The sequence below is a fragment of the Suillus fuscotomentosus genome, assembly GCF_016647785.1.
Source record: "Suillus fuscotomentosus strain FC203 chromosome Unknown F5891scaffold_60, whole genome shotgun sequence".
NCBI lineage: Eukaryota > Fungi > Basidiomycota > Agaricomycetes > Boletales > Suillaceae > Suillus > Suillus fuscotomentosus.
The window spans coordinates 120,255-144,675 of NW_024539572.1; the positions used below are offsets into that span (position 1 = coordinate 120,255).

A 24,421-nucleotide genomic window follows, 5' to 3' on the forward strand; every position below is an offset into this window, starting at 1 on the left:
TTGCAGCTGTGCAGGCCGAGGCACACGGTAATATATTAGGTAATAACCGGACCGTGGTACTGGCTCGGTTATCAGCGCGGTGCAACACATTTGGCAGAGGAAACCACATCATACTTGTCAATGTTCGAACGTTCAATATTCAATATAATTAATGGTTGCTGTAGTAAGACACCAAGCAGTTGATGTATAGTTATAGCAGCACAATACCTCGAGCCATTCAAATAACACAGAGCAATTTGACACATCTGAGAACAATGGTGCAGAGGTACTATTGAAACATCTGTGGAGACAACCAAGAGCCCTAGGGTGAACTATGTAGATACAGAACTGAGAAAGTGTCGTACAGACCTTCTCATCTTTCAGACGTTTGCAGTCACTGATGATGTTCATAGGATATGGGAACTTACATTTTTCTTCACCTCCCAAGCATCGCCAACACCTCTTATAAGTTATCCCTCACTGGCAAGAACATATGGTATCTATCGTTGTCTTCTTTTGGAGTAGATGAAGAATAAGGCAGATAGGATTTTGGTCTCTTGTTCGCTTTCATTTGCGAGAACTCTCTTTGGAGGCTTGCTGACGCTGCTCAGGACGTGGATTCCAACATAATAAGCCCAATTAATGATATGATATGATCACGATTGTAAGAAGTAAAACAAATAATTTAACTGAGGTCCTCGAGCGCTTCGAGGCGTACTATTTGCCTGTACACTACGCATGAGTAAGGTCTTTGAAAATGAAGAACCAACTCACCTATCACGAACAGCCTCTTGCCATCTCTGCAACTTTGCAGTCTCATTCAGCTGAAAACCATATATCCTCGGTCGATATCTTTCTGCTTTCAATGCAACACTTGCAGTGCTGGCTGTCTCTCCGACACCCTCAGAAATTTCAGGTTCTTCCTTAACTCTCCTACTTTTTCTGCTGGAGTCGTTTTCAATACCACGGGAGGTCGGAGTAGGATCAACAGGGCCGGATTTCGGCGGAAGGAGACTGGGGTATACGAGGAACAAGAGGTGAGGGAAGGACGTGCCAAAGTAAGCGCCATCAATGGAGCCATGGCGCGACGATTTGGGAGAGTAGACATCTTCGCATCGACCGCAATACAACTTCACTGACTTTTCGTAGGGTGTATCACTGAGGCCTACTGGAAGCAGTGGCTGGGATTGACAGAGTACTCGTGGGCACCGACCAAAATCCACTCGCTTGAATTTGTCGAGCTGAAAGGAGGTGAGGAGGCTTAGCGGTAAGAGCAGGCAGACGTTACCATTTTAGCCAGTCCGCGGGCAGTAACAATCCATCGAGCATGGATTAGACCATACAACAAACGGGCCTGGACATCGAGCGCACCGCGTAGCTCGTCTTGTATATCGTCGTCTGGGAATCGATGGCTCTCAGTCACAACCTAACAATATGGCTTGCGAAATGTACCGAGATTATCCGTGATTAAATCGAGCGCTTGGGCATAGTTTGAAACTTCGTTGTTGAGGCCAGTGAGATTGAATCTATCTAGGATATAGTCCTCTTCGACTTCGCAGAAATATTCGTTGCCCTTGGATGAAAGAAACCAAGAGATCCACTTCAACTGTGTTTAGAACGTAACATATCCGCCGTGACTGCTTTCTCACCGAACTGGAAACCGATGAAACAGCACAGCTTCAGTTGGGCGACGGCTAGGCAATAAAGGACCCACTTAGAGTATTCAGAATCCGAGCCTGTGGAAATGTCGTCCACTGCGCGTCCAAGCATTGTATCAGCTATGCAGTCAAAAAATTCCTTCACTGAGGAACTGACTGGCAATATACAATAGATGTCAGCGGAACCATGATGCGATTCGAATTTCCGAGAGTGCAATACCACTAGCATCCACATAAGGAAGAAAATTCTCGCATCACTTGGACGTGCACGAGTTGCCTTTTGTCACAAATCTCTAACGGCCTGCCAATGGACTCTACTTCTTGAAACCTCGCAGAACCAACGCAGCTTCCTTCCAGAAATATACGGAGCTCATGCCAAAGGACATAGTGGTTGATATGCCCACAGATATGCGAAACCAAGAAGGCCATTTCTCGACATTTGACCTTGACTACACTCCGCCAAAGCCAGGGGGAATTACATCACTCACTGTTGATATCCCTGCTTTGAGCCGCATCCCAAACGAAACGCGCCCACCTCCAAGATGGAAAACTCCAGAATTTATCTTCTATTATGTGGTCGCTTTGTTTGTGATCCCTCTTATGGTGTGGATACCTATCCACCTGAGTTCACGTATGTAGAATTTTGTTGTAGATGGTTGTCACTAATGCTAATGAATGTCATCAGCTTCACATCCAAATTATCTATATTATCGTCACAGATTATCACCAGGTTGGATGTTCGGACGCGAAGTTGTGAGTATCATATCTTGTAGGCATGATGTCCTGGCCGTTTTCTGCCTCTGTTTCATGCACAAAATAATTCCCTGACTTTTATTCTCGCAGGACAACAGTGATACCCAGTATCGGTCATTTCGCAACAACATACTTTCACTCTCATTCCTTGTCCTGATCTTCATCACTCTCAAATACATATACACACGGTCTGCATTGCGCTCTGCCCTAAGTATACCCTCGGATAAGCTTTACCTGATTCCGTTTTTCCTTGTGTTCTCTGTTCTGTACCTTACTGGTCTCCACGGGACGAGCGTCTTCAAGATTGTAATTATCCTGACGGCCAACTACTGGATTGCTAAGACATCCAAAGGATCGCGCATGGGACCACTGCTTACCTGGGTTTTTAACGTTTTAATCTTATTCGCTAATGAGACGCATGGCGGATATCGGTATGCCAGTTTCCACCCTTCATTAGAAGTTTTGGTTCGTTATTCTAGACGTCTATCATCAACAGTTTCTGACTTTTCACCCAGGACGCATTCCAAGGCATTTATCCGCGTTGGCACATAAGCTTCAATATCACTATGCTGAGATTGGTGTCATTCAATATGGATTACTATTGGGCCTATAATTCTCGTGGAGGAGAGGTGAGCAACTAGGTTCGATATCTGTCTTGATACTTATGCACTTCGAAGAGCTTGAGCTCTACTTCTACCGAAAAGCAGAGAGCCAACACGCCACTGCCTTTAGAAGATTATACATATCGGAATTATATCACCTATGTCCTCTATCCTCCACTCTACATCGCTGGCCCTATTCTGACATTCAATAATTTCATGTGGCAGGTACATGTTCTTTTCTGTTTGATTTGCTTTCGTTCACATCATTTATGCAGTTGCGCCGCCCTATAGATATTCCCATACGCGTCCAATGCCACTACTTGGTTCGTTTCCTTGTTAGTCTCCTGACCATGGAGTCCATATTACATTACATGTATGTTGTGGCCATCAAAGATATGAAGGCTTGGCAAGGCTATACACCACTGGAGCTAAGTATGATCGGCTTTTGGAATCTCATCGTCGTCTGGTTAAAAGTAAGTTTTTTTTGGATGTGTTTCATTTTCTGTTGATCATTTGAGTAGCTGCTTTTACCATGGAGGTTTTTTCGTCTCTGGTCTTTGGCCAGCGGTATCGACCCACCTGAAAACATGGTACGGTGCATGGTCAATAATTACTCTACTCTTGGATTTTGGCGAAGTTGGCACCGGTCTTACAATCTCTGGATCGTCCGGTTCGGCTGTTATATACATGTGCGGGCTTCTTACTTACTGGAATACAGATACATCTACATTCCGCTCGGAGGTACAGAGAACGTTGCACTGACAACTGCGCTTATCTTCACATTTGTCGCACTCTGGCATGATCTCTCCTTTCGCTTGCTTGCGTGGGGATGGCTCGTCAGTTTTTTCATCTTACCTGAGCTCCTTGCGAGGTACCTTCTCCCTCACACAAAGGTTAGTCGAACACCATTTTCGTGGCATTTTCACCTTCCACGTCTCATTTAACTCGCACGATCAGTACGGGCAATTTTCATGGTATCGCCATGTCTGCGCAATCGGAGGCGTACTTAACATGTCAATGATGGTTTCCGCAAACCTTGTTGGATTTGTGATTGGTACGGACGGGATAATGTATATGGCCAGCCAGATGGCGGGAACGTGGCAAGGTAGAGCGCCTTCTGTTCTTTGTCACCGCGTGATATTGGACTATCTAATACTCCATTAGGATTTTGTTTCTTGCTTGCAGCCAGTTGCATCATGTTCGTGGGAGTGCAGCTTATGTTTGAGTACCGGTGCGTTCTATCGCGGGAGCTCTTTGCGTTGTGATCACTCAGACTCAGTTCTCAGAGAGGAAGAGATGCGAAGAGGTGTTTACAGAAGGTGTTGATGATTTGCTTGAGGCCATTGGTCGTCATTAGCGGTCTTAATTAGCATCCGCGTTCTGTGGTGCACCTATAGGAAACGACGTTTCGTGCCTTCCTTCGTCACCCTGATCCATTCAATGAGCTCATTCAAGAACCCCGTTCGCGAGGATCAAGTGAAAACCCATCGTGGCCAAAGAAGATTAGAAGCACCAAGAACATGCGAACGGAGGCCACGCACACGGCATACTGCGAACGACGACGACATTGTGTACAAATGTGGATGTAAACTCCGGCCTATTAGTGACGAGGGGCTTTTGAAAGGTTCCAAGTGCACCAATACCTATCGACGCGTCATGACCTTGAGTCATTACAGCTAGCCAATGGTGGACCCTGCGCCCAAAGCCCAATGAAGTGTCAGAAGTCCTTCGAGGTAAGTTCTTACAGGCTCTCACGCCACAATAAGCAGAGTGGTTGAGCACGACACTTGATCGGTTCATCAAAATTCAAACGATCCAGCTCCGAGGCACCTATATGTTAATTTGTTCAAAACATATCAACGCCAATACTAGTAGAGCAATATTAACTGTGATGATGTCCATATGTCCTGAGAATGGCAATGCAGCGGGATTACAGAAAGAAACAATGATCAAATGACTGTCTTGTCTAGAAAGGGACGGTAATTAAACGAAAGGAATGAGAATATATGTGAGTACACTAAACATGCTATAATAAAGAAAGGGACAACATTTGTTATTATGACCGCATGCCGAGGCAACTCAGTCGTGCGATATTCATTTCTGCCTCCATGTCTAGTGATCGCTGCTTGGCTCGCTCGCGAAGAAGGCCCCACTTGACCCACCAATCGTCGGCTTCATCTTCGGCATCGTATCCCCAAAGTTCTTTGAGCTGCTCCCATTGTTCAGAAGCTTTGCCGCCGCCGAAAACGCTTTCCCCTTGAGCAGTCTTGGCACGCATATCTTGATCGCGTTGCTCCTGCTGAGGACCAGCCGGCATCATCTGGAAATACAGATTACATCGCTCCGTATGCACAACACTGGCACAGCGATCTTCCCGAAGATCTTGAAAAGCATGCAAAAATGTCGATATTTGTTCCCTGTCTCGCAGATGGGAGAAAAGTCTTGCAAATACAGCGGCGTCTTCCACAGCCATCGCGCCGCCCTGCAAGGATCCTGCCTGAAAAGGAAGTGTCAGCACAACAGGCCATCTCATGGTCAAAGTCATAACATACAGGAAGTGGATGTGCAGCCTCGCCTATAATTACCATACGACCGTGCTTATCAACCCAATCCTCAATCGGTGGAACCTTCCTGACCTGTACACGGGAAGGCGTGGCAGCCAAATTGGTCATCTTTAGGAGTCTGGGATTTTCAATCAGCCAGAATAAACGATTTTCACTAGATTCGTTATACCTCGGTTCGCATTCTCCAAGCTGCCGCCGCATCTCCTTCAAGTCGAGGCCTCCTCCCCAGCAATCATCATCGGATAGCCCCTTTTGCCTGGGAGGCACCCATAGATGTAGCGCAAACTCATCATTACCCCCCTACTCAGGAGCTGTTAGATTAAGCACGACACCTCACGAATGTTAACATACCATACGGAATGCCACAGCCGAGCGATTATTGCCTAGCCAAATGAACATAGTCTCCTGAACATTACATTAAAGCCAATTATGATCGTACAAGTGTGACTTACGACGGGTTGTTCAAAGAGAGGTGCCAATTCGGGATCGGCTCTCATAAGTGCTCCTGGGACAGTAGTACTATGGGAGTCAGACGACGAGTAAATTAACAAAAGTTCAGGGCAATGCTTACTTGTAGAATAAATATTGATATGGCACTGTATCGAGAACATCATCACCGACGATTGCTTGTTGCACTATACTCGAGCGGCCATCGGCGCCAACAATCACGTCGGCCAGCAGTGTTTCCCCCGTGGACAACGTCACGCGGGGGCCATCGCCATTTACAGAGGCAACTGTTGTGCCTGCCCGCACCTCAGCGCCCGCTGCTATAGCGGCATCGTACAAAACTTGTCGGAGGCCGGCGTGCTGTATGCATAGATGAGATTAATCTGAAGCAAGGGCAGGAGATTACGCGTACATGTAGGAAGAGGAAATCTCCTCCAGTTACTCGGAGAACCTCTTCTTCCCAATGATGGGTACCAATAAACTCGCCGGTTTCGTCTGTGGATATAGTCAGTTATAGAGTAGAGGTGATGTGCTGATATATACGAACAAATCTCAATCTCCATAGCACTGGACGTTACGGATACTTGCCGAAGAGCGCGCTCGAGGCCCCAATGGAAGAGAACTTTCGAGACATTTGGAGGCAACCGAATGCCTCCGTGCGACATCTGTCCAGTGGCACAATGAGAATACTACGACGTCGATGATTGTAGGATACCGACCTTCGAAATATCTGAATCGGAGTAACGTTCGAGAACAACAACACGATGGCCGACTCGTCTCAATGCTATCGCACATGAAAGACCTGCGATCCCGCCACCAACGACAAGAAAATTTATGGTCAGTTCTGCCTGGAGAGAATGAGTCAATAGATGTGCCTAGCGTCAGATGGGATGGATATAACATACTTTTCCAGACATCTAGGCCAGCAAAGGTAAGAAAGTCGACGAAAAAGTAAGGGCTACTCGGGAATTCGTCATATGCAATGGAGGCACATAAATATATAGTTCGAAAGTCTTCACCAGTGCCAAAAAAAGAAAAGCAGGAGAACTACCGAAGTACCTATTGCAACTGCCCTCGGCACGTGAACGGCGACTTGCACGGAACTTTCATAGGGTGGAAAATTCAATTTGGTGCATTTGGTGTATCCTCAGCAAACCTTCCACGTGGGTCCCTTTGGTAATTTTGATCCTACTTGAGCGCTCGTCGTGAGATGCCGGCATTAGGTGCTGGTTCTTGCAAACTTCGGGGGTTCTCAGGTAAGAAGTTTGTTACAATTGTGCATTTACAGTGGTTATACTTATAGAACTATAATGAAGGCTCACTTATCTTTCAAGCCATAAGTAATAGCGTCGCTGGCGAAGTTCGAACACGATGCATGATTACATAATCAACAAGTGGTAATTATTGATTTATCCTGAAATAAGTATAGGACTTAGATGCACAAGCGCTCAACAAGCGCTGCATTGAAACACAGTTCGTTTCAAGCCCTCTAAGTCTGGAAGCTTGAAGGTTGGCTGTATAGAACGTCAAGCGACGACAGCTTCTTGGTCTACAAACCCCAACGGATCCGACAGTTCATCCGAGTCCGTGCGATGATCGTATGCTTCTTACCGACCATCAAATTTCTAATCTGTGAGGCACTGCACCTATAAGCGCGTATGCAGGTACAGGTCAAGCTTCAAGATCGTTTCGTGTTTGCCGCCGGGCTCTAAATCCGCGGACAGAGAGAAGTTTGAGACGTCGACAGTGATCTCGACTTTGATTATGATATATGACGGTCAAGTCATGATTCCTATTGTTGAACGATCGCATACACTGATACAAGCTACAGATAAATCCGCGCCGAATGGCGATAAAATTATGCCAGGCAATATAGGCTGTAAACTGGGAGAAATATACAAAGGGAATACACTAATCTCGGCTGGATTATACGTCCGAACTGCCCTCAGATTGCTGTCAAGTCAACTTCTCCAGTTGCAGTACTTCGCCTGCCTTGAACTACCCTTTGCGGGTAGATCTGATATGATTATACACTGCCGGGTGTGACCTTGTTCAGCCACCGATCGCACCGCATCATACTCCATTTGGATAGGCTGCCTGCATGATCTGCTTCTGGCCTGGAATTCAAATGATCATGGCTTTACGTTCATGTGTGAGACGGGAACCCCCAGCAAGGAAGTGAGTTCTTTCATTGGTGAGCTCTCCCCGACAGCATGTTCTTCAGGCTGTAAACTAATATCCCGAAACCAGCTCTCAAAATTTGGTTCTGGTCGACAACTCCAGCACTCCAGCCACTGGGTATGGCTGGCTAATGATTTCTTCGCGTTTGCTCGTGGAAGTGCTTCTATCCGCATCAGGCATCGTAGAGAGAAAGGTAATTATTTTAATCTGACAGCTATCTACTCAAATTTTACTGCCGTTCAACTTCACCTAGTACTAGTACAGAATGGAATGGTGACCACATAATATAAACCGCGGCACCGCACACGAACTGTCACCGTTATGACATAACGTCCGACGTCCGCTGGCAAACTAGAGATCAAAATGCAAAATTCTCAACACGCGACGTACGAAAGGCCTATAAGGCCATCAGGGTACATGCTAACCAGTTTCTACGTAGCTTCTGATTTATCAATGCACACAGAGTCCAGACTACCTCAACGCCGTGACGTTAATACGACGTTCGCTTTTTGCAGCTGAAGGGTGCTCAGGGTATAGCAACACTGGCGTTGCGGGGCCCATCTACTTGGACAGGCGGCCCTTAAGGGTCAAAATATGTCACTGCGTTTTCTCGTTGCCAAAGCATTCGCATCGACTCGTACCGTCTCTACATGTCTATCTGCTCACGTCAAGGTGTCAAAGTTGATGCTGTCTACAATGAAATGAGAGATACCAGGGGCTGCATCTGTGTGTATCCTACTTTTGCATCTACCTTGAAGCCTTGATACCTCACCAGCCCTCCTAGTTCGTATTACAGATGAAATGCCGGAAGCCGGACACATGATTACCCAACAGGTTGATCCATCACGCACAGTGAATACTCGGATGGGATGGCGGATTCTCATTTGAGGTAAGACGATACACGCCGAACACCCAGTATTGCCATGTCGCGTTACTCAGGTCGGATCCCATTGTCCAAGATAATCAGGATGAGGTGACTGATCGGGGCGGTGTTTTTTTCCAAGCCTGGTTTTGCACACGTTTGCCAACCGCAAGGTCGGCGCGTTACTTTGCAATTCATTTAGCAAGGGGTGATTACTACATTCATCCGATGAGGCTAGACGCTGTCTAAAAAGTATGTAAGTAAACTCTGATGGGCGGTAATTGAATAGATGTTTGGGATACCAACATCCATTCCTGCAGATGTGAGTGATATAGGATGTATTTTTGCTGTGTCGAGCTCAACTTTCCAATCGCCTTCTTCAGTATTTTCCCACACATTGCTTGGTATGGTGATATCCCGTTCTCATCATCTTGACGGGCGTGCACCTTCTCAGCACCCTCGTGTCCCCTGCTGTAATGGTCGGAAATACCCGGGCCTCCTGTATCATATCGTCATGGATTTGGCACAGCGCGCCAAGTGAGAAAAGAGGGAAAAATCTGCCAAAATTTCAGCTTAGTCCTGCTTGGTGCGAGCCTTACGTTGATAATCATTCGATTATATGATTGACAGGTGCGGTACGTGGTAACCCTGCACAATTTAGATTTTATCATTCATTTTCAAGGGTGCCTCGCACGTCATCCTGCGTTCACAGAGACGTCTACTACTCGTAGATTGGAGCATATTATTAGATGTCCAATCCTTCCTGGTTGGTTGTTAAGGGTTTTACAATGCTGACATGTCCGATAACTTGCAGGGGCAGATAACTCGGATTTCTGCGAGTTTTCTAGACCAAACTGCCAATGGCTCTTGGACACGAGGCACGCTAGACAATATTTCCAACGACGGCGCATTAATGCTCATAATCATCTCCGTTGATCATAAGATGATTATCAGGCACACATGCTTCTAGAGCCCGCTCAGATGTAAATTTAAACTGATTGAGTTATACTCAACATTTTGCACAGTCAATTTTTTTTAAAGTTTTGAAACAACTTCCCAAAAATTTGATCCCCTTAATCAACTGTAAAGTAAGGATTTTCTGAGCTGCAGCTAATGGATTAGATTCTCGTTCCCGTAAGCTCTGTACTATCATAAAGATCACCATCGTACCAGGTCAGATAGTAAAGGCCGTTCTACCTCCGTTCAAAAATAAAATATGTAAGGTGCCAAATTGCGTCATGCCCAAAGCTTAATCGCCCCATGTACTTTGTTCAATAACATCCAATCATTGTACAACAATGTCATCTTTGAACGATAAACTCGCCGCTGCCCTTTCATCCCGAGAAAAGCGGCGCATTCGCCGACGTCTTCCTGTCTCGGCCTCTCCAGTGCTCCCCTCTGCAGATTTTACATCTAACGACTATCTCTCTCTGGCTACATCATCGACCCTTCGCACGGCGTTCCAAAGTGCTCTTTCCACTGCCCCTAAAATACTCGGATCAGGTGGTTCTCGGTTGCTTGTACCAACACCTGCTCATGTCGCCCTCGAAAATCGACTGGAAAGATTCTTCGGCGCTGAAAAGGCACTGTTATTCAACTCAGGTTTCGACGCAAACGTTGCATTCTTCTCCGCAATTCCTCAGCCTGGCGATGTAATTCTATACGATGAACATATCCACGCATCTGTGCATGATGGGATGGGTGCTTCGCGAGTAGATCCCTCCAGCCTGATCAAATTTTCACACAATTCAGTCGCTGCACTCAAGCGATCGTTGCGAAAATTACTCCACGAGCGAGATGATCTGCGAGATGGGAGAGCAAGCGCATTCGTTGCGGTGGAAAGCCTGTATAGCATGGATGGGACATTCGCCCCCTTGCACGAAATCGTGCACTGCGTCGAAGAATTGCTGCCAAGGAATAATGGATATGTGATAGTAGACGAGGCGCATGCAACAGGGATATATGGCCCGCAGGGTCGAGGGATGGTTGCTGCGCTAGGGCTCGAGGGACGCGTCCTGGCACGTTTGCATACGTTCGGGAAGGCGCTTGCGGGATCAGGAGGTGCGAGTTTTTGTGACTTACATTGCTGCACAACATCCTGATCATCGATATAGCTGCGATACTAACTACCGAACTCATACGAGATTACCTCTTGAATTATGGCCGTCCACTGATATACACTACGACGCTCACGTATGCAAATATCATCGGCGTCGAGTGCGCCTTTGATATGCTGGAGAATGGAAGTGCAGAAGTGGTAAGCCGTATCCCGAAAGCTCGTAAACCTGTTATTAACATAGACTCAGCTCGCGCTGCATCTCCTAGATCTATCACGGTACTTCTTGGAGCTTCTAAGACCCCACCTACAGTCAGCTCCACCCGAACTACTCTGCTTGCCTGGCCATCTACGCACGGATGATCATAAGGATTCCACAAATAGTTCGTCCGATCCATCCTTTCCCCCTCCGACACCCATCATTCCTCTCCTCACGCCTCATCCACATTCCCTTGCTGCACATCTGGCCTCCCTTCCACAACCACTGTTTACAAAAGCAATCACATGGCCAACAGTTCCTGTGGGAACATCCCGAGTAAGAGTATGTTTGCACGCAGGACACACTCGTGACGATGTAAAGAAACTGGTAGATGGTATTGTCGACTGGGTACAGGCATGGGTCGCAAGAGAAAAAGAAGTCGAAAGACAGTGGCTGGATGTGGCCGAAGGAGAGGGTGTAGGAGTATGGATGGAGTCGAAGTTGTAAGATATTGTTTTTAGAACCATCACTTATAGTCGACTTGAAATGTAGCCATACACACCGCGTCAAAATTCCTATCCTGCTCCTCCGTCTCCTCGCTTGTGATTCCTACGTTGTTCCTACACAATTCCTATGCGTGCCTTCTTGAGCCAAGGCCGCGCGAATGACTGCAAGTATATATACCATGCTGACTCCTGACACTAGCCCGGTTTCGTGCAGTAAAGGGGGGATATTGGGAGCAATCTGAGAATGCGGGCTCAAAGCGCACCACCAAAAATGAGAGAGCTGAAGAGCTCCTCAGAGTCACAAGGGTCACGATACCCCAGACTGATTCAGTCATGCAAAGCCTCTATCTCACGAGTACTTCGCGCAAGATAGTCGTCATATGAGTCATGATGGAGTGCTACATATCAACACAGAAATTGAGCAAGCCGCCCACATCTGCATCCACTATGCTTACCGGTATTTTTGAGTTTAGTTCGAAACCGCGCAATAACTTCTCGGTTGTGTGCGATTGCAGAGAGTTGCGTATGTTTGATGGTGCCTACATGATATGTTGGCAATTCCAGAATTTGTTTCAAGAACGGCAGACACACAAAAACACAACCTTACCTGAGACATGAATAACACGCGGAATGATCCTGATATCGTGGATGCTGGTGAGAAGCGTGACTGCACCCCATGCAATTCGATGTTGATCTCGTGCGACGCGAATAATGCAAAGGTTCGTGAGCGGTGAAAAATATTTAACTGTAGTCGTTTAAGATGAAAAGCTGAAGTATGATAAAGGATATACGTACCGTTCAACGACATCCCTACTGCTCCCCATCCAGTGTCGCCAAAGTTCGTCACAACGCTGTCGCGAAGAGCGTTGTAGATCAACCTTCCGTCCAGAGGTCGCGTGCTTGAAGACTCTCTTTCAGCGGAAGCGTCCACCGTAGACGTGTCAACGAATTCGACAAGGAGCCAGCGATTCTTGTTTGATCAGATGAGTGAGCACGCTATATACCGCTGAAAACCAAATTTTTACCTTGAACCGAACCATGTCCTGCGCTGAAGTGCGAAAACTCCACAGTCAATATTTAATGAAGGTAGACTTCGAACTTGAAGGAAATGGAGACTGATAACTGGAAGGTCCAGAATGTTATATCATATCACAAGTTTGGGTGTAAGTACTCCCGTCGGTCCGTTCACCTGATGATTATTACTAGTATGTTGATCATCTTGTGGCAATACAAGCGCCGATGATATCTAGCACGACTTAAAACACTAGACGAGTCGTTCCCTACATCCCCCACTCCCTCGAATATGACTGTAGTCCCAGTTTTTGGCCGATAATTAGTTCGAATATATTTTTCACCTATTGGGCGGGTTCGTCATATCACCGTGTGGTAATGTCTCGATTTGACATTGACTTGCGGTCTGGCAGTTGCCGCCAGCGTCGTGGTAGTATACGATTGGGGTGAGCAAGACACTGTTCAAAAGCCGCTGATATTCTTATGATATATCCAGCACTAATCCTCGGACAAGAGGTAGGTTGGTGCTATTGCTGAAGCGACCAACTCGCTAAGAATGATGTCATAGATTGAACTGATTTGGGTGAGTGATAGAGCCTCATATATCAGGTGAAATATACAACAGAGGCAACGTTGGTCTCTTATGACTATGCTGTATCTGGTTGTTCGTACTACCTCATGCTATGCTATAGCAGTTGTGCTGATTCCAAATATTCTAGATACGCTATGTTGGAATAGTACCACATCCTGTGTATGTATCGAGGCCAACAACTTGGCACTGTGCTGATAGCCCTCTCTCATAATCAGTGTCAGTGTCCTGCGTACGTCTCATATGCGATGTGTTTGATTCTTCTAACCGGGGGCACACAGCAAATATGCCATTGGTCTCGCTGACAGATGCAGTGAGTATCCTGCAACCGTTTTATTCCTATCCAATGAATACGCTCATGTGCAGGGGTGAGTGAGATTCTGAAAATTGAACTTGGCTCAATGTAATGACTCAATAGATGTGAGTCGGAGTGTTGGATCCTAATACGAGGTGATTACTAATTGGGTGTTTCAGGCATTATCATAAACTATATAATAAACGGAACAAACATTATCGTGGCTGCCATGCTGGGCGGTGAGTTACCCAGCCGCAATACCTCAGTGATATTGACTCGACTGAAACATGAACGTGCAGATGTTCGTGCTGGGACCACGCCTCATCCTTAGCGTTCGAGAATATCATGCTAAGCTCGTGGCCGACTCTGACGCAGAAACTAGCATGACTTCGATTGTCTTCCAGGAGCGTGTACATGTGCCAACTAACAGTACTGTGTAGGAAAATGCTTGTCGAGTGTTCTGCACGGGAATTCGTCGTGGTATTTGTTTAACATATAGTATTTCGAAGTATATTTGAAGGGTCTAGGCAAACCTATTTCTTGTTGTATCACTATTACTGGAACTCAGCGAACCGTCCAGTCCTTGATGCTGATACTAAAATACAGCGAGAATCAGTATGAGTCGCAGACAGTTAATACCACGATTGAGTCGCATTGCAATAACGTTTACCAGTGCAAATGCAAAACACGGTCCATGCAAAGCTCTGCCAGAGAATCTGGCCATCGTCATATGGCTGATCACGTCAGAAGTTGAAGTGCACTAGCGGGGTGCCATGCATCAGTATGTGATGGGCTCTGCGCCGTGTGGAACATAAACTTACCAATCTCTTGGAATTGGATGAGATGTTCTGCATTCCAAAATCTTCGCATTAACATGCTGTGAGCCCAAAACACCTCGCGTCCAACAGCTACTGGTAATGTTCACCTTTTTTAATTCAAGGAATCGGTGACAGTGGCGCGTCGAGGTCAACCATTCGGTACCGTTGATTATGTTCCATCCTGCGTGGCGAGGCCACTCCCTTACTGATTATCTGCAAATTGAAAGAAAAAAAACAACGCCCACCTCAAAGCTGCCTTCTATGGGTTGACTTTTTGACGTTATAGGTGTAGGCTAAAAATGTCGATAACCCGAGTTTGGGGCGGCTTGAGCGAAGACGGGGGCATTCGCTCGCAGTCGAATCAATGTCCTTTGATTCTACGACACCTTTAGTTTACACACACCAAAACATGTCATACCTAAAATTTCTGCCAAACGACCTCACTTCGATTTGTGGTGCATGGAACCACGTCGACCTCCAAGCCTTGTTTTGTGACAACTAAACAGAACTAAGGTCGATAAGCTCAGAGTATTCACGGAGTATGAAAAATGACAATTTTGGCGCAATCTCGAATCCACCTTATGATCAGTAACAATAACGAGCGGGAGGGTGTGAACTTGCGAGCTAGCAGGGTTTAGCTCAGTGGAGCCCAAGACATCTATTGCATTTGAATGGGCTATTGTAAGTGGTTCGATCGCGAAGATAATGAGTGGTCCACCCAAATTGCATAGTCACCGAGCACAATGAACGTCACGTTGCATCCACATTCCTAAAAAGAAAATTTTAAGCCACAAGGGCCTCGGTATAAAATACAAGTCGCCGATGAATTCAAACCTCACACACTCCCATCCTTGTTCAACATGTCGTCTACATTGTTGATAAGCACACTATCGTAAAATACAGCGAACTGCGACTTAGCAAGTCCTATAGCGATTTTCGGAAATAAAAACTAAACCCTATAACGTTCAAGTTGTCCAGTTCTGGCGAAGCGAGGAAGAGCCCCGACGGCCCTATCCACTTCACTGGGCTATCTACGTCGAAACAAGTCCTGGCATCGGAAACACGTATCAGATCGCAGGAGACTCCCAAGACTACGCCATCGATATGAGACTTGACCAACCTCTCGAAAACCCGGAGGACTTGCGTGGAAGTTGTATAGTCGGAAGCGTGAGCAGGACGGAGCTCGACTCCATGGAGACACTCCTTACAAGAGTTGCCATCGTCCGCGATCTTCCCTGCTGGAATAGCCATAATTGGGTGGAGGACGCACTTGGGTATCTCAAACGCTGCTGTTTTTTCAGCATCGTCGGGGAAATAGAGTTGTCCGGTCTTCAAGACAACATGTGTTGGCTGCTAGAGGATTGGCCTGGGATTAAGGATGCAGTAGAATTTGTCGGCGACACAGATCTCGCGTGCGTCCAGAACAACCGACGTTTTCGGGACTCGCACCAAACCTTCTGGAGGTTGCATGAAACTTGGCGTTTGAAGTGCGCAGAGTCCAAAAGAGATAACGATGAGGAGAGCGACTGTGAAGAAAATCTGTCTGATTTGTTCAATCTATAGATGGGCTGCATGTCTCCAAGTTGTAATTCTGGACTACCATCAGCGTCGTGTCCCGAATAGTAGAAGTAGCGTAACCTTTGAGTACTAGGGTTTGTATATAGCTGGCTTGCATCGTGCTGTCCAGATGGCTTTGTAGTGAAAATGTCGAGGGGTGTAGGTACATATAACGCCCCGTGGTTACTTGCTTGAATTGCAGTCTGGCATCGACTTTCGGCAATTGCCGAAGTGACGTCAAAGCGCTGAGTTCAATGTTGACCGGGAACAGACGGAGACTCCGTATCTTTCGTACTATATGTTTTGTGCGCGCCTGCAAACACTGCTATTATTGATTTATCGTGTCCAGTATCGTGTGCGCCTTGAACCTTCTGCCTCAAAGCGGCCAGTTTTTTCTCTGGACCATCATACTCAGCAGCGCGTTTAGTGCCTTTACCGAACACATGTATAATGCAAATCCCACGTCGAAATTCCGCATCAGTGGCATTCAGTCAAGTTTATTTTATTTACTGAACAGTGCAGAGCTCGAAAATGACCTCTAATACAAGCCAACTGGAACAAAGTCTAAGGGACCTTCAGGTGAGTTACTTCTTCATCAATTTATCTGACGTGTACTGCCACTCATTTTGTCCAAAGACTTCAAAGTCTAACTCACAAGAAACGTCTACTGTAGTGCAATGGGGGGCCCTCTAGATACAGCTCAGACGTATCTCAGTACGTTCTTGTAAGGCCTCCCCGGGCTCCATGCGGCAACCGTCAGCTGTTCGGTTTTCCCCTTATCAAGAAGGAACTTTGGGACATAGGGACCATTTCTTTCAAGCAAATTTGGCCGGACAGAACTTTACCAGACGATAATGTCTTTATCGCCATGAATTCCCTTACATTTGTCAAGATATATTTCGGTCTTCGCGTTTGCTCTATGGCACTTGGAAAGGTGGTTGGAGACTCAGAGAATATCCCAGCGGAGTGTATGTCGTCGCCGGGAAAGGTGCTGTTGTTAGTATTGTGGAGGGATACAGAATCCGAGGCGGCCTGTCCAACGCAAAGTCAAGTGCATTTCCTAGAGAAGAAACTTAAGCGTTTACCGGGATGGTGGGTGGAAGTCACAGTGCGTATGCATATTCAGTTCAAAGCCGTTTAGCTGGCACACTTTATTTTTTAGCAATTCTGATGAATAGTGCGCCATGGTCTTATGACTGGCCATGTTACCTACCCCACTTGTACCAACCTCATTCATTTTGCGGTAGGCCTGATGACTCTTGCACATTATCTGTGATACATACATTCAACATGAGACTGAACAATATATTATAAAGCCTACCCACGAAATTGCTGAGCATGACGAAGGTCCGACAATGGCGTCCTTTGCTCATCTGACAGATCTTGCTATGGACACATATATCAGCTACAACTCAAGTCGGGCCTGAAGAACATCACCGAAATACAATGGCCATCAACGAGCTTGTACAATCAGAAATCGAGGCTTCTTGCATGCTGTAGGCTTCTTTTCTCCCATGTGCGACTTCTCTTTCAATCTAATATGGATGACGTCTTGTATTTAACAGATATCAATCACACAGCATGGGTCAAGATGTGTCTGCCAGTGCAATACAGTACCATCTCATCAAGTGCATAACCGGATTACCGAATATAGTGCGCTGCTGTGTTTCTTGTCTGGCATTGTGCCATGCGACAGAATGCGACCTTGTTCACAAAAAGGAGCTATTAGTAAGTCTCGAGCTTGGCCAGCTTGGCAAAGAGAGTGCTGATGCATGTTACGATCGCATCACGCTTAGACCTGTGCTAGATTGATGGCCACATGGTTCCATACGGAACACCTCTACAATGAATTGGAAATAAGTTGGATTAAACATTCATCTCCAACATACAGATTTCGGCGATAAAAGAGCTGAACTGTAGCATGAACGCTATTAGCACAACCACCAACATTCCCCACTTGCCCATACCCATCCCTCGAACATGACTGTAGTCTCAGATGATCCCAGTTGGTGGCCGATAATCAATTCAAACATCTGTAGTAGCTATTGGATAGGTTTGTCGCGTCAAGATGTCTTGATCTAACATTGACTTACGGTTTCGCAGTTGCCGCCGGCGTCGTGGTTGTATACGATTGGGGTGAGCAGGACAGTGTTCGAAAACCGCCGATATTCTCACAATGTTTCCAGTTCTATCACTCGGACAAGAGGTATGTCAGTGTTATTGCCAGAGCAGCCATCTCACTAAGAATGTCATAGATTGAACTAATATGGGTGAGTAACAAGATCAGAAGAAAAACAGGAGAATACAATGAATTCGCGACAGAAGCAAAGCTGGTCTCTCATGACTGTGCTGTATTTGGTTGTTCGTACCTCATGCTGTGTTATATCGTGGTTGGCAAGTTGTGCTGACTCCCCAATGTTTTAGATACGCTATATTGGAATACCATATTCCATGTATGTGTCGAGGCTAACAACTTGGCACCGTGCTAATATAACTCATCTCTGACAATTAGTGCCAATGTTCTACGTATGTCTAATATGCGCCCTGTTCGATTTTTCTGACTGCCAGCACGCAGAACTTGTACCATTTGTCTCGCTGACAGATGCAGTGAGTATTCCACGACCATCTCATTACTATTTAATTAATACACTCATATGTAGGGGTGAGTGAAATTCTGGACATCGAGCTTGGCTCGACATAACGACTCAATAGGTGTGAGTCGGAGTGTCTTATATTAGTACTTATGAGGGTGTTCACTAATGAGGTGTTTCAGGTAACATTTTGTACTACACAACGAATGGGACGACTGTGGTCCTAACCGTTATGTTGGGTGGTGAGTTACCCCGCTACAATATTTTTGTGATATTGACTCGACTCCAACAATAATGCAAGTCATCATGATTGCTCGATTGTATGCCATGTATGAGAGGTCTAGAATGATATTAATCTTTCTTGTTATTGTCTTCCTGGTTGTTAACATCGCCTCCGGAGTCATCATGACAATAGCACTCAAGGATACTGTAGAGGGTAAGCTTTACTTGTTAAATTGAAGAACACGGCTCATTGAACGAAAACCAGAGGAGTGGATAATCTCTGGTACATATATGTGTGCTTATGAATCTGCGCAAGACACCCAGCTTCTGTTTTCAATGACTTGGATCCTCAGCACTGTTTGGGAGGTCCTCGCACTGTGTCTTTCAATCTGGATCGCTGTAAAACACTTCCGTGAACTGCGACGATTCGGCCCATCGACAGGATCGACCATCGGAGACTGTTTCAGAGTGCTGATACAATCTCATGTGCTTTATTTTGCAAGGCGAGCTTGTAATGTGAATACGGCCATCTTTTCTGCTCAAGTTCCACATATTTTAGCTTTTTTGGTGTCCCTTGCCTCCAGCTTGCTTATCTCTCTCCAGAACTCATTGTGCGCCGAGCTGTCACTGACATTTGCGTGTAACCACTGATCATTGTTTCTGTAGAATTCATCATCCATGGGAGCTCAGATACTCAGTAGTGTTGTTCAAATTTTATTGGGCGTGCAGATGTTTGTGCTGGGACCACGCCTCATCCTTAGTGTTCGAGAATATAGCGCCAAACTTGTGGCCTACTCCGATGCAGAAACTAGCATGAATTCGATTGTTTTCCAGGAGCATGTACATGTATCAACGAGCAGTACTGTATAGGGACATACTTGCCCAGTGGTCTACAGGGAGGAGAGATTGGTGGAGGATCTGTCGTGATATTTATTTAACATATCGTGTTTCAAAGTATATTTAAAAGATCTACGCCAACCTATTTCTTGTTGCATTACTATTGGATTGAAGTAGCTACCCACCCAAATTTGCACCAAGTGGCAAGTTGAAATTATCTGGAATAACCTGGCAACAAACCAGCTCCCTGATATCTGATATTGAACTAAGTTTGAGTAGGCCCTGGCCCCAAGGGACTGTTTGTCTCCAAGGTCCTTTCCGCAGCTTAGTCAGCATGTAAACTATCATGTTCGTAGCAAGTTGGGCCATTGAATTAAGCTCATCATCACAGGTTGGCCCTGCTCCAACGTCTAGTCTTCCCATGACTTCTTTTCCCATTTGACAGATCTCACTCTTACAGGATAGAAGTTCACTGAAACACAATGCCATCAATCAGAAATCGGGCTTCTAGCGTGTTACAGGCCTATCATTGTCTCCCGTGTGCAATTTCCCTTTTGATTTGGGGATGGTGTCGTAGAAGTACTCAACAGACATCAACCATGAATCAGGATTTATCTGCCAGTGCGATGCATTGAATACAGTGCGCTTTGCATTGAATTTGCTCTATGCTTACGATCTCTTTGTTTAGCGTTTTGATATAATCGTGATAGCTCAACAATTCAAGCGTTTCAGGTGACGGATAAGGTGAGATATATTTCAGCCACTATGTCACGCTTGTCTGAGTTCTCTGGTGCCATACCGCAGAATGGCCAAGAGTAATCCGAGGGCTGTTATGCCTTGAGCTCGGCTAGCGAGGCCGAAGAGAGTGCGCATGCTTCATTCAATCACATCACGCTTAGACCAGTGTTATATCAATGACTACATGTTTTCACAAGGAACTCCTTGATTTTTACAAATTTACCCCAAAATCGCATTGGAAACAAGTGGTAGGCACTGTCAACTGCTGGAACTTTCCTGGTTCAAGTAGTCGCGTGTGTAATACTGGTTTGCAATCAAACTCTACTTTGATCATCGAGGGTCGCATCGCAATACTTACTTCACCTGATCAAGGGTCTTGAAGCGGGATCAAATATCCATCTCTACTATGCTAATTTTGGCGATACAAGCGCTGAATGGTGGTATATCTAGCACTAATGCTATCGTTATACACCACCAACATTCCTCATTTGCTCACACTTATCCCTCCAATATGACCGTAGTCTCAAATGATCGCAGTTGGTGGCTGTTCAACGATTAAAACCTTTTCCTCAGCTATTGGACAAGTTGGTCGCACGATTAAACTCGGCAGCATGTTGCAAGAGATGGAGCAAGATGGAGCAGAGATGTTCCAAAAGGCAGTCGACCTCCAGCAGGTGCAGCTGCGGCAGAGCAGCTGGTGGGCTTCATGTTTGCGCCCTGGGTCATCAACGATACTGTACAATCAGAAATCAGGGCTTCTTACGTGATATAGGCTTATTTTCTCTCATGTGCGACTTCTCTTTCGATCTAGTATGGATGGTGTATCCACCAGTGCTATACATCACTGGTCACCATCTCATCAAGCGCACGATCAGATGCACCGAATATACTGCGCTGCTGTCGGTGCCATGTGACAGAATGGGATGCGACCTTGCTGACAAAAAGCAGTTTTGGGAGCTGTTAGTAAGTCTCCAGCTTTGGCCAGCGAGACCCTGATGCTTGTTACGATCAGCATCACGCTTAGACCTGTGTTAGGTTGATGGCTACACGCTTCCGTACGGAACACCTCAACGTCAATGGCCTTTCCCGGCGTCCGTGTACTAGTTGCGTGCATAATACTGGTTTGTAAATCAAACTCTACTTTGATTATCGAGGGCTTCCTCTTTTTGTTTGATTTCGCACCGCAATACCTACTACTTCACCCGATCAAGAATCTTGAGGCGTGATCAAATATCCATCTTCCATCATGCTAAATTTGGCGATGCAAGCGCTGAATGGTGGTATATCTAGCACGAACGCTATCGTCATACACCACTGACATTCCTCATTCGCTCACACTCATCCTCGAATATGACCGTAATCTCAAACAACCCCAATTTGTGGCTATTAAACAACTCAAACTTTTTCTTCAGCTATTGGACAAGTTGGTCGCATGAAGATGTCTTGATCTACCATTGACTTTCTGTTTCGCAGTTGCCACCAGCGTCGTGGTTGTATATGATTGGGGTGAGCAGGACAGTGTTCGAAAACCGGTGGTATTCTCATGATATTTCCAGTTTTGACACTCGGACAAGAGGTATATATATATGTCGGTGTTATTGCCGGAGCAGCCATCTCACTAAGAATGTCATAGATTGAACTAATTTGGGTGAGTAACAGGATCAGAAGAAAAACAGGAGAATACAATGATTTCGCGACAGAAGCAACGTTGGTCTTTCATGACTGTGCTGTATTTGATTGTTCGTACCTCATGATGATATATCGTGTTTGGTGAGTTGTGCTGATTGCTCAATGTTCTAGATACGCTATATGGGAATACCATATGCTATGTACGTGTCGAGGCCAACAACGTGGCACCGTGCTAACAGCTCACCTCTGACAATTAGTACTGATGTTCCGGGTATGTCTCATATATGTTGTGTCCGATTTTTCTCACTGGCGGAACACAGAACCTGTGCCATTCGGCACGCTGACAGATAAAGTGAGTATTCCACGACCATCTCATTACTATCCAATGAATACAATCATATGTAGGGGTGAGTGAAATTCTGAATCGAACTTGGCTCAACATAAATGGCTCAATAGGTGTGAGTCGGACTGTTCGATATCAGTACTTGTGAGGGTACTCACTAATCGGGTGTCTCAGGTAATGAAATGAGCTACGCAATAAATGCGACAAATATGCTCGTATATGCTATGTTGGGTGATGAGTTTCCCAGCCGCAATACCTCAGTGATATTGACTCGACTGAAACGCGATGCAAGTCATCATGATTGCTCGCTTACATGCAATGTATCAGAGTTCTAGAAAGATGCTCATCTTCCTTGTTACTATCTTCCTGGTTGTTAACATCGCCTCCGGAGCAATCATGGTAATATTGCTAACTGAGCAAACTTCATGGGGTGAGCTTTACTTGTTGACTTGGGGCACACAGCTCATTGGACAAATATCCGAAGTGACACTATCATCCAACACGTATATATGTTATTACGAATATCAGGGAGACGTCGAGCTTCTGCCCTCAATGAATTGGATTATCTACATCGTTTGGGAGGTCCTCACACTGTGTCTCTCACTCTGGATTGCTGTAAAACACTTCCGTGACCTGCGACGACTCGAATCGACGACAGGATCGATCATCGGGGACTGTTTCAAAGTGCTGATACAATATCACGTGCTTTATTTTGCAAGGTGAGCTTGTAATTCGAATGGGGTGATCTTTTCCGCTGAAGTTCCGCGCATGTCAGCTTTGTTTGTGTCTCTTGCCTCCAGTTTACTTATCTCTCTCCAGAGCTCCAGGTGCGCTGACCTGTCGCTGAAATCTGCGTGTAGTCACTGCTCATTGTGTCTGTAGAATTCAGATTCTATTCAAGCTCAGATAATCCCCGGTGCTCTTAAAATTTTATTGATCGTGCAGATGTTTGTGCTAGGACCACGCCTCATCCTTAGCGTTCGAGAATACAACGCCAAAGTTGTGACCGACTCCGATGCAGAAACTAGTATGAATTCGATTGTTTTCCAGGAGCGTGTACATATATCGACTAGCAGTACCGTGTAGAGACAGACATACTTGCCGAGGAGGAGAAATTTGGTTGAAGATTCGTCGTGGTATTGATGTAACATATGGTGTTTTGAAGTATATTTAAAAAGTCGACCGTCTAGGCAAATCTATTTCTCGTTGCATTACTACTGGAAGTGAACTACCCACCTACATTTGCGCCAAGTCACCAGCCGAAATTATTCGGAACGTCTAACAGCCAACCAAATCCTCGATGCTCGATACTGAAATACAATGAGAATTAGGACATATTACCTCGTCAGCAGATTCCACGCGTTTGCAGAGTTCTGCTGCTTGAGCACACAGATGATGACGAAGTGACCGGGAATCAGGAAGTCCAGATGGCTGATGGTTCATGAATCTGAGATGCATTTTCATCCATCCCGCGCACGGAGAATGAAAATGAAAGAATCGCGCGGATTCATGCGTCAACTGTCACGAATAAGCCAAGGAGATGAACTCTGCTCAGTTGGGATGGAGAATCAGAGAATCGGACCTTCAAGTCAGAAGACCTCAAGTTAATTGTCATTGTGAACGTTGCTGTTGGCATGAACTAACGCATCACTGAAATATATCAACGATGATCGTTTGTGTCAAGTAAAATTCAACGATACTGAGTGTGATCGGTTTTTAAAAAGAAACTGATGGCTTGAGTATATCACGAATGCCTATGGCAAGGACATCGAGCATGGTGAGTATACCTGTTAAAGTGTCGGTAAGGTATCGACCACAAGATTCTGGAATGCATACATACAAAAGTCAAAGCAGATTTATATTAGGGCCTTTGCAACGATCTGTTTCCATCCTGGCAAGTAGTATGATCGTCGAAGTAAAGCACCAAACGCGATAGTCGCATGCATAAAATACTCCCATTCGTATCGATCAGAGTCGCCCTGGA

At 45.8% G+C, this 24,421-nt stretch overlaps 6 protein-coding genes across 6 annotated transcripts; 3 read left to right on the forward strand and 3 right to left on the reverse strand.

The window, feature by feature from the left end:
* Positions 1 to 609: 609 nt before the first annotated feature.
* Positions 610 to 1,819, reverse strand: F5891DRAFT_1056027 (casein kinase II, regulatory subunit). The gene is made up of 6 exons (XM_041362685.1): positions 1,694 to 1,819; positions 1,645 to 1,647; positions 1,432 to 1,580; positions 1,268 to 1,377; positions 754 to 1,220; positions 610 to 704 (listed from the first exon to the last, which is right to left on the reverse strand). The coding sequence occupies exons 1-6, from the start codon at positions 1,747 to 1,749 to the stop codon at positions 665 to 667; spliced, it is 825 nt and encodes a 274-aa protein (XP_041221534.1). The 5' UTR covers positions 1,750 to 1,819; the 3' UTR covers positions 610 to 664.
* On the forward strand, positions 1,806 to 4,811 carry F5891DRAFT_1056031 (MBOAT, membrane-bound O-acyltransferase family-domain-containing protein). Its single transcript, XM_041362686.1, has 11 exons — positions 1,806 to 2,268; positions 2,323 to 2,390; positions 2,481 to 2,855; positions 2,906 to 3,019; positions 3,068 to 3,217; positions 3,268 to 3,465; positions 3,514 to 3,662; positions 3,711 to 3,885; positions 3,950 to 4,097; positions 4,157 to 4,223; positions 4,279 to 4,811. Exons 1-11 carry the CDS (start codon positions 2,010 to 2,012, stop codon positions 4,316 to 4,318), a joined length of 1,743 nt encoding a protein of 580 aa, XP_041221535.1. The 5' UTR covers positions 1,806 to 2,009; the 3' UTR covers positions 4,319 to 4,811.
* F5891DRAFT_1056034 (uncharacterized protein) lies at positions 4,812 to 7,144 on the reverse strand. The gene is made up of 10 exons (XM_041362687.1): positions 6,909 to 7,144; positions 6,723 to 6,851; positions 6,551 to 6,668; positions 6,416 to 6,498; positions 6,128 to 6,363; positions 6,009 to 6,075; positions 5,908 to 5,961; positions 5,726 to 5,856; positions 5,545 to 5,674; positions 4,812 to 5,489 (listed from the first exon to the last, which is right to left on the reverse strand). The coding sequence occupies exons 1-10, from the start codon at positions 6,918 to 6,920 to the stop codon at positions 5,049 to 5,051; spliced, it is 1,401 nt and encodes a 466-aa protein (XP_041221536.1). The 5' UTR covers positions 6,921 to 7,144; the 3' UTR covers positions 4,812 to 5,048.
* A 3,200-nt stretch (positions 7,145 to 10,344) lies between these two features.
* Positions 10,345 to 11,808, forward strand: F5891DRAFT_1193584 (PLP-dependent transferase; the record flags this gene model as incomplete). The annotated part of the gene is made up of 3 exons (XM_041367776.1): positions 10,345 to 11,107; positions 11,161 to 11,303; positions 11,353 to 11,808. 3 exons carry the CDS (start codon positions 10,345 to 10,347, stop codon positions 11,806 to 11,808), a joined length of 1,362 nt encoding a protein of 453 aa, XP_041221537.1.
* A 326-nt stretch (positions 11,809 to 12,134) lies between these two features.
* F5891DRAFT_1130433 (uncharacterized protein) lies at positions 12,135 to 12,847 on the reverse strand (the record flags this gene model as incomplete). The annotated part of the gene is made up of 5 exons (XM_041364532.1): positions 12,135 to 12,205; positions 12,263 to 12,346; positions 12,415 to 12,552; positions 12,603 to 12,777; positions 12,833 to 12,847. The coding sequence occupies 5 exons, from the start codon at positions 12,845 to 12,847 to the stop codon at positions 12,135 to 12,137; spliced, it is 483 nt and encodes a 160-aa protein (XP_041221538.1).
* Positions 12,848 to 15,483: 2,636 nt separating this feature from the next.
* On the forward strand, positions 15,484 to 15,885 carry F5891DRAFT_890987 (uncharacterized protein; the record flags this gene model as incomplete). Its single annotated transcript, XM_041373293.1, has 1 exon — positions 15,484 to 15,885. A coding segment is annotated over one exon (402 nt), but the record flags the coding sequence as incomplete, so codon positions are not given.
* Positions 15,886 to 24,421: the final 8,536 nt, after the last annotated feature.